The sequence below is a fragment of the Gastrolobium bilobum genome, unplaced genomic scaffold (genome assembly GCF_033153095.1).
Source record: "Gastrolobium bilobum isolate Gb01-03AN ecotype WA unplaced genomic scaffold, APGP_CSIRO_Gbil_v1 utg7653, whole genome shotgun sequence".
In the NCBI taxonomy this organism is placed as follows: domain Eukaryota; kingdom Viridiplantae; phylum Streptophyta; class Magnoliopsida; order Fabales; family Fabaceae; genus Gastrolobium; species Gastrolobium bilobum.
The window spans coordinates 2,404-12,338 of record NW_026897564.1 but is presented as its reverse complement, the minus strand read 5'-3'; the positions used below and the strand labels follow the sequence as shown (position 1 = coordinate 12,338).

The 9,935-nt window shown below is 33.4% G+C and overlaps 1 protein-coding gene across 2 annotated transcripts; it reads right to left on the bottom strand.

Annotated features, from left to right (window-relative positions):
- Window positions 1-9,644, bottom strand: LOC133308121 (uncharacterized). 2 transcript variants are annotated; one of them, XM_061508720.1, is made up of 13 exons: window positions 8,363-9,641; window positions 7,891-7,972; window positions 7,746-7,802; window positions 7,138-7,193; window positions 6,166-6,400; window positions 5,696-5,779; window positions 5,330-5,404; window positions 2,664-2,747; window positions 1,386-1,450; window positions 1,078-1,312; window positions 904-992; window positions 691-805; window positions 1-571 (listed from the first exon to the last, which is right to left on the bottom strand). In XM_061508720.1, the coding sequence occupies exons 4-13, from the start codon at window positions 7,170-7,172 to the stop codon at window positions 530-532; spliced, it is 1,059 nt and encodes a 352-aa protein (XP_061364704.1). In that variant the 5' UTR covers window positions 7,173-7,193; window positions 7,746-7,802; window positions 7,891-7,972; window positions 8,363-9,641; the 3' UTR covers window positions 1-529. The 2 variants fall into 2 exon arrangements, with proteins under 2 accessions (XP_061364704.1, XP_061364703.1); XM_061508719.1 differs by having other exon boundaries at window positions 7,891-9,644.
- Window positions 9,645-9,935: the final 291 nt, after the last annotated feature.

Sequence of the window (9,935 nt, the reverse complement as noted above, 5' to 3'; positions counted from 1 at the left end):
CAGAAATTGTTGCCCAAATTTTGATGCAAAAGTTTAACTAAAATAATTTGGTGGAAATTTTGGAAGATAAAAGGAAATTAGACACCAACAAATACTACTATTCACCCAAAACTTTTAACCAACTAATTTTTTGTTCCCTTAAACTATTCGGCCCACAAAGAAAGTGCGGAGCATCAAAACTTGTGTGATTGCCATCAGGCATCAGCCAAAGTGAAATTACATCGATGTTTCTAGCATCACAAAGCCATTGTCCCAATCAATAACACTGCCAAGCTACAATAGTAATACCGTAATAAGATGCTTAAATCAAACCAACACCCCGCAAAAACAGAAGATGTATAGCAACTGCAGCTTTTACAAAAAGCACCTTTTAACCTCTCAAGACAAATGAAAGTTCCATTGATGTGTACATGGATTGATCAAATCTTTCTCAAAGGAAGCTGTAAGTTGTATGATTCTGAAGGATGAGTATTTCTGCCACGAGATTCCTCATAAATGCAACAGCTACCGAATGCTAGACCCCATGAATTTATTTGCTGTCTAGGAATTTATCCTCATATGACTGGGGCACCTGCCATCATATACAGGACTTAGTAGATTTCTACTTAGGGAAAGATGTTCATCAATTGTGGACATCAAGAAAACAAAAAATAAAAATAACAAAAGGGAAATAAAACCAGTCAAATGTACCATGAAGCTTGCAGTGATCATCTTCCCAGCAAACCATCTTCCATGCAAGGCCAGCTGTGAACTTATTGCAGATTGGGTATTTTCAAATCGTAAGTACACAAAACCAGCACTATTCCTGCTTATGATAGAAATGATAAATAAATGAAAATGCCACAAACTTAAAATCTTATATTATAGAAGACAAAGAGGAACACAGATCACTAGTTTACTCACTTATCAACATGTATATGTTTTAACTTCCCAAACTTGGAGCACTCTGCCTCAACATCTTCTTTAATATCTAAATCAAAATCGGGTTCCTTCTGCAGCACATCATGTCAGCAATACCATTAGACAAAAAAAAAAGTATGGCAGACAAAATTCAAAGTATAGGTGAAATTTAGCCACCTCATCTTTGGGATCAAACATATTCTTTAACAATAAGCATTCACTTGGAACACCAATTGTATCAATAGAAGGAATTGTAGCCGTAGGAACTTGGAGACCTCCACCTGGCAAACCAGCTACTGCAGTAACTGAAGAAAGGGCGGGAACCAGTGGAGAACCCCTCGCAGCTCCCAGAAGTGCCGCTGCTGGTAGACTAATATCTTTGTTAACAGAATTACCAAGGGAATCAACCATGCTGTCAACAAAAGCACAAGTGAGATGATATGTTAATCTAAAAATATGGAAAACTAAAATGGTAGGGGACAAACCTTGATGCAGTGCCACTGCGATCCAACTTCTGCATGAGTAATGCTCGAGAACATGCATTCAGGGACTGAAAATTTCAGAAAGGTCAGCTTAGACACTGGTTAGAATAAAAAACAGTCCAAGTTGATTTCTATTTTAATAATAATAATAATAAAAGAGTACTTGTTAATACCAATTTTTGAACAGAGACGAGCATATAGGTGAACCTAATGAAACAAAATGCTTCATGGTTTATTGAATATCACTCAAGATCGTTATAATTTTGTACTTGTTGAACGAGAAGTGGGGAGACTTTTTCCACGTGCACTTAAAATAAGCCTATCCTCCTTTTAAATTCAAGCGTGGTACCCATACAGTCCGCCAAAGCAAGCAGGGTCTAAATTCAAACCAACTAATGACTAACAGCAATAAATAAGCAACCAGAGTAACTAATGGCTATAATCCCTTTGATCATTTATTTTTATTACTGAAATTACTATGATTCAAAAATGCTAACACGCTAAAATTCATTTATATAATATTCAGAACTTGATCAGTCAATTTTTCAGTTCCAACCATGTAAAGTATTTACCTAGCAGTAGTTTCCTATATACTACTTGACCACATAACTGAGTAATTTTCCTCGGACCCTTAACAGTTAATGCAATGGTCATGATCTTCATAAGCGCTGTTAGAAAATAATATAAACCATTAAAAAGACTCTCATCCAACACCTTAAGGTTTTGGGTTGAAATAATTCTTTACATGGTATCAGAACTTCCATGACCACAAGGTCATAAGTTCAATCCTCACCGCCCCCCACTTGTGGAATTAAATAAGTATAAGATAAACAAAAAAAATAAAAAAAAATAGGCCTATGCAATATCCACCCTTTTAAGCCCAAAGGGCTCTTACGTGAGAAAAAATGTTAACGAATAATATAAATCATTAAAAAGGCTCTCACCCAACACCTTAAGGTTTTGAGTTGAAATAGTTCTTTACAAGCGCGCACTTCCCAGACAGAAATATTCTAGAAAACCAACCAAATATGGAAATAAGGGAGGGAAGACAATACTCATTCAGCTGCTAATATATATAACAGAAATAAAGAGAGTAAATTACTCCAATATAGAATACATAATAACCACACTAACGAAACATGATTATTCTGTTACCAAATGCAGCCGTTACCCTGCATAAGCAGAGTTCCATGCAGACTTTATAAAAAGGAGGGATATATGTGTAATTTAGTAAAATTTTATAAGGTCTTGGGCAATTTTCTTGAGAAATAGATTACTTACCATGCCACCACCTTCATCATCATCAAAATCACCAGGATTTCCTCCAGCTTCTAGCATTCCAGATTGATCAGTAATAGCTGATACCTAATTCAGAAAACAAAGTCAATAGGCAATAAGGTTATCCAATTTAGATCCTCTATGCAAAAGATCATCAGCAGAATGTCCAATTGGTAGGAAATTCTCAAAAAATGCAACTTTTATGAGCTTGTGTGAAGCTGAATGAAGTCAAGGTCAAATCAAAAGCACATTTAGATATGTGACCCTGAAGATCATCATGGTAGGTTAATAATAGTTTCCTGAAAATTTGTTACTAAACATTAGCAGGCCACCAATTAAGTGGGTGTATTGCAGGAAGAAGGGAAGGGGTTGTAGAGAATCAGCAGTCCAATAGTCACACTGACACTGTTGGAAGGGGAATAATCACTTCTCCACATGTGAAAAAGAAGCAGGAAATGAAATGAAGATTCAGTTAGTTAGGAGGGGAATACAAAGGTAAGGATAGGAAGAGTAGAAAAGAAACATGCAAGTGGAAAAGGAGGGAGAGTCCAGTCCTCTCGAATGCTTGTGTTATCTGTATTATCTAGTGTTTCAAGAGTCTAATACAGTTCTGGGTATGCTACCCTCTGTTAATGACATCGCACTGATATCTGTAGCAGATCTATAGTGAATAATACTAGAATAACTGATTTTCTGATTCCAGTTCTAACAATATTCTAGCACAAAAAATGAACTACTCTTGCCTAATGTAACAAAAAGATTAGTAGAAATCAAAACACCATTTTCCCCCAATGAAATCATCTACCAGATTCACTAACTGGACGAAAAATAATTACCAAAAGAATAGTTTGGTTAGTACATAGAAGGTTCTAGGATCATATTGAGTGCATTTGAATGGGCTTTTTCCTACAAGAAGCAACTTTTTTTTCAAATAAATAATATGCACATTTAGATGCAACTCTTTTTAAGAAAAAAAAAAAGAAGACGAAGAAGAATTATAAAAAAAAAAGTTAAACTATTAGAGAATAATATAAACCATTAAAAGACCCTCACCCAACACTTTAAGCTTAAGTGACCATAAGGTCACGAGTTCGATCCTCACCACCCCTCACTTGTGGAATTAAATAAGCATAAAGTAAAACCAAAAAAAATTGGGCCTCTGCAATATCCACACTTCAAACCCAAAGGACTCTTGTGCGAAGGGGTGTGTTAGAGAATAATATAAACCATTAAAAAGGCCCTCACCCAACAACTTAAGGTTTTGGGTTGAAATGGTTCTTTACAACATCCAAATAATTTTTTTACTTAAAAGTACTTTTATGTACTTCATCCAAACATAAAATAGCTTTAACTTTAAAAAAATTCCTTTTAAAAGAAAGTAAGCCTTTAAAAAGTCCTTATTTCAAAAGCCCAGGATCTGAAACTCTTGACGATAGAGAAAATCCATCAGTGCAACAACTTTACATGATAATTAGAATGCATTACTAGATTATGACACAGTCTAAGCATCCAATTAGATATATCACAATATGACAATATCAAAATACAAATTAAAACTAGTCGATAACCTAACCGCTCATTCTGACATTTCAATAATTGAAATGGTTGTCAAGATCGTGGTCCAACTCGTAGGATCGAGTTTTCCACATTGGACGCATGCCAACTCGGTCGCAGGATTGTGAATGAATGGGATCGCACAGGATCGTAGATGATTAACAAATACCTATGCACCTGAGAGAGGTGAGAGAGAGAGAGAGAGAGAAGGGGACAAGAGTCGAAGACGATGGAGCGGTTGTTGTCAAATACCAGATCAGCAATGAAGAGGGCAGTGGACGTGAAGTGCTCCGCCGGCAATCGGCGGCCACTGAAGGACGAGAGAGAGAGAGAGAGATAGAATGCGGTTGTAATCGGAAACAAGATCGGCAATGAAGAGGGCAGTGGAGTCCTCCTGCTGCAATCAGCCATTGAAGAGAGAGAAACGCCTTCTTCACTTGGGCCATTGAAGAGAGAGAAAAGAGACACAGAATTGTCATTTTCACTTTGGTATAGCTCAGCCACATGTTTCTTATCTCATTGCTTTTCACTATTTACATTATTTAAATTAGAAGATTAAAAAAATTTATATAACTAAAAAAAAAACTGAAAGTTAGATTACTTTTTACAAATTGAAATTTTTAATTAAATTTATTACTGATTTAAATATTATTTTTGTTTTGTCATTTTATATATGGGTTTTATTAATCTCGTGTTAAAGGAGATAAATTATCTCATGTCATAGAAATAAATTTGTGGGCTCTACCATCTAAAAAAAAAAGGTGGCACAGTTATCAAAGGATGTGTAGGAGAGAAAGTTATCATATATAACATAAGAGTAGTTTTTTCCTTTATATATATATATATATATATATATATATATATATATATATGTTTTGAATATAATTTTATATTTCAAATAAGATTTTACAATCCGTATCAATCGTACAATATAAAAATCTTTTACTCCCTTCCAATCCTTAGTAAGATCTCAAGTTTAACAACATTGAATAATTCACATTTTATAAAATTTAATAGGAACTCAAACTTCAGGAAATGTAAAGCCTAATTGGCTAATTTTAGTAAAAGAAGACCAACTAAACTCATATATGAACAAATCAGCAATTCAACAGTACCTTGATTGTCCTGCCACCAATCTCTAATTGACCATTCAAGCTCTGGGCATTTCTTGAATCTTCAAGGCGTGCAAACTACAATAAACAATTGATTAATTAACCTACAATCTGAAAAAAATTGCTTCTTGAAGAAAGCATATCATAAAGTCATCTTAATAGAATAGCATCAGAACCCAGTAGCAACTTTATTCATGAGTAAATCATTACTCCATTTGGTCCAAATAGAAGTTCTCCCTCAGTTTAATTCATTGAAAGCTTCCACATAGAATACAAGCAATTGCTTGATATATTGCTAACAAAAAAAAGCAAAGTAGAAATACTTAATACGATTAACTCAGACAAATAAGTAACTATTATAAAATTCACCTGTACAAAGCCAAAACCTTTGCAGTGCCCACTTTCATCAAGAGGCAGCTGGACTAGCTCAACCTGACCAAATGCTTCAAACACCTAAACAATTTAACAAAGGAGAAAAAAAGAATAACACAATCAATTAGAAGCAATGTTGGAAATAAGATACCATAATTTTTATTTTTATTTTTATTTTGAATAAATATTTTTTTTTTGAACAAATATAAGATACCATCATTAAACAGCAAAGGAAAAGTTAAATCTTGACTTTCAAGTAATCAAAAAGAAATGTAACACAAGGAAAGGAATAGGCACAGACAACAAAAAAAGGAGCAGATAAGTTCTCAGTCCATGAACCTATCTCATTCTACTCTCAACATTACATCATATCATAAGGACCCCTTTCAGCCAATCAGTTCAAGAGAACTAATCATAAAATGCATCAATGAAATATCCAAAGAACAAAACAAACAAGATATGCTCACCCTACAAAGATCAGCTTCGGTCATATTGAAATGCAGATTGCCAACATACAGCCTTCTTGCTCCCCCAGAATAAGGGCCTATAAGTCCATTGGGTCCACTAGCAACAGATGCTGTGGACTGAACCAAATTCTTTTCTGCTTCTGATGGCTTCACCATCACTGGTTGACCAAGAAGAGGTTGACCTGAAAGTGCTATTGCCATGGGGACAGACATGACATCATAGAATTCAATATACCTGCAAACATAAAGAAAGCAATACATAATCATACGAAGCCGTTGAAGACAAGGTTTAAAATATCTACCTTAAAATATATATAAATATATATATATATATATATATATATATATATATAAAAGCACTCCCCATTAAACCCCAGAGGGTGAGTGAGGGACAATCCTTATACGCAGTCTTACCCTTGCATAATTGCATATTTTAATTATAACTAGTGAGTGAGTGAGTGATTGAACTAGTGACCTGGTCACATCACTGTGTAAATACCCACCCTGGTTTCTATATATATGCAATTTAGAAGGGAAAAATATAAAAGATTATTATTATGAAGGAGATTCTGGGGCAGATAGACGGGCAAGATCAACTCCTATTAATTTTACTTTTCTTCACATCATAAAATCTATTAGTTCATACACTTGTTCAACCCCAAGGTAATGTTCACAGAATTAATATCATTTCATTTACAAAGAACTCTAAGTTGTAAAAACTCATTTGAATCAAACATGAAGTACTGATTTCAAAATATAAACCTATCTCTTTTTATTTATGTAACAGCTAACTCTGTTCGGCTGTTCCCAACAGCCGAACATGCTACTTTTTGTCTTGCATAAGTTCGAAAGGAAGTTAGAAGCAAGGATGCTGAAACGGGAACAAAACGACAGTCTGAAATAATGATTAGATGACATAATTAAGAGGAGAAATAAATAAATTTAGTTCTGACCACAGTTATAAGATCTTACCCAACACCCTTAGAACGTCTTGAATTGCGGTCCATAATCAAGCGAACATCTCGCACCTGAAAATAGTAACTAGAGATGTCAGAAAGGCATATATTAAAGAACAAAAAGGTTTTTGTAAGGAACAAAATTGGGCAAAAAACAAAGAAAGGAAAAAGCAGCAAATGAGATATTGAGTTTTAATTTGGTCCACCAGACAGTGTAATACTATCAGTAAGCAAGAAAGTGCAACATCACTCGAGCATAACTACAATATTCCACTTGCAATTGAAGTTTTCCAAACATGAGGTACCAAAGGATTTACTGGACAGTACAATTATTTACACTGTCACTGCCTAGGTTATAACAAGAATGGATTTCCTTCCAATGCTTTGTCTGATAAAAACATAGAAATGCATTACATGCCTTTCAAATCTATACTGCATCCAGAAATCTTACTCTTTAAGGAAGACATGGATCTATTCAATTAAAAGCTCAAAAGGAAAAGATCCATTTTTATTAATAATGTCATAATTCACTTTCATGCATTATGCACCGTGAGTAATGCCAGCTACAGTAACAGATGAAAGCAATTTTTTTGATAGCAAAGAAAGTAAATGGAATATTATGACCTTGCCAGCCCTCGAGAAGAACTCGTATACATCTCTTTCATCTGCTTTCAGAGAAATCTGTGAAAATGCTTTGAAGATTAGATCTGACAGTAAATGATATCAACAAAAAGATCATGTGATTGCATTCCACAAGTACTTGGAATACCTGATAAGCAAACACCGTTCTTTGATCTCTTTCAGGATCAACCTCAGGCTCTGCCACTTCTTCCTTTTTCTCTTTCTGACGTCTGCAACATAACAAAAAACACAAAATTATAGCCCAAGTTGTTGGAATACGTGCAACCTCTTTATATCGGTTCAGATTTGAAAATAACAATAACATCTATGAGACAAGCTGTAACACCCCAAATTTCTAACAATTTATGAAACAATCTTATAATAAATAAATTGTCAAAATTCATTTTTTTTTTCACAATTATAATAATAGAAATATTGCGGAAGCTAATCAAAATCTAATTTGGGGAATGTTACCGCCGCACCTGTACAATGAACAGGTGCAAGGCTAAATTTATTACATTAAAATAAAACCAAAGACTAAAATTTAAATAAAGGAAATATGTCTTATGCATTTATTTAAATCTCATAAATTTCTAAACTTAGAAACTAGCTTGAAATACTCGAGTCGTGATCCTCACTGTCCACAGCTAGCCCCATCCTTTGCAACATGCTTCACTGAAAATCTGCTCCCCCGCAGCCGCAGGATCATTGCAGTCAAACAAACACAAAAGTCAGCAAAGCTGGTAATCCTAATCAAAATACAATTAATATGAGTAATAACAAATTAAATCAAATGTCAAATAGTGTTCAAATCAATTCCACATTAATCAAATCAAATATCAATATAATAATCAAAATTCCATTATATAATATTTATCTTTATTAAGTTCATTTAATGTATTTGGTAATTATCAACTAATATATTTAGCACAACATTAGTCATAATATGATAATATTCACAACTCAATGACATTCTTCATAATCAAATCAAATAACAAATTTCATTATTAATAATGTTTAAGTTCGTTATATTTAGTGGGAAGAGAACCATGGTAGACCCGGGAAACCCTGCCAGTCTACCCTGTGACCCGGGAAACCCTGCCAGTCACAAACAAATCATATTGGCCATAATCAATTCACATCTTCCTAGTGTGCACACCTCTTCCCAAAGTTGCTACTAGTATCCCGGGAAACCCTGCCAGACACCACTTTGGAAAGAACGGATATAATCTTTTTCACATCAGTTTCACATCGGAGGCATAAAGCCCAAAAGTTGTGTTCATCACCTTGGGAGGTACCATCCCAAAGCTATCTTCCCACCATTAATTTATTACAAACACACACAATCAGGAAAGATTCAATCATAATTATTTATTCTTTAAGTATTATCATCTCTAAATGAGTTACTCAACGGCATTATAATTTTCCAAAGTATCATAATTCAAACAACTATTATCATAAATTCTCGAATTTATATAATAATTCAAATCTTCAGCATCTATCATAGTAAAATCCAAATCTGATCATCATAATAACTTTCCAATTTATTCAAGGATATGATAATTCAAATCTTCAACAGTCATCACAGTAAAATCCAAATCTGATCATTATCATAACTTTCCAATTTATTCAAGGATATGATAATTCAAATCTTCAACAGTCATCACAGTAAAATCCAAATCTGATCATCATCATAACTTTCCAATTTATTCAAGGATATAATAATTCAAATCTTCAACATTCATCATAGAAAAATCTAAATCCAATCATCGTCATTCAAATAATCCCATCACATCAATTATCATAGTTATTAATAATATAAATATTTAAATTCAATCATTAAAACACATATTTGGAAAGTTTTTCTTAAAGAGTAGTATAATTCCATAATTTTCATAATTATTCAATAAGATCCATATATTGCACATGAATTAAAAGTTTATATCATATATTGCACATAATCATAATTTCTGAAATAATAAAAAAATTTCCAAAAATATTCTAATTATCATATGTAGTAATTTAAATTTAAAAAAAAACAAATACCTATATATATAGAAATGTTCATACCAAACTATTAAGAACATCTACGGATTACATATAAGGATTATGCCCAAATTTCATATAATAGAGATAACCTAAACACCTAAGGATTCAGATTACATCCAAGTTTTATATAAAAGAAATAACCTA

Bases quoted from the DNA above. Each gene is read 5' to 3' on its own strand.
- LOC133308121 (XM_061508719.1), bottom strand. From the start codon at position 8,067: ATGTTATTGTTATTTTCAAATCTGAACCGATATAAAGAGGTTGCACGT. The intron at 806-903 runs GTGAGTAAACTA...TATCATAAGCAG, and splicing joins AAACATATACATGTTGATAA to GAATAGTGCTGGTTTTGTGT. The intron at 572-690 runs GTACATTTGACT...ATATGATGGCAG, and splicing joins TGATCACTGCAAGCTTCATG to GTGCCCCAGTCATATGAGGA.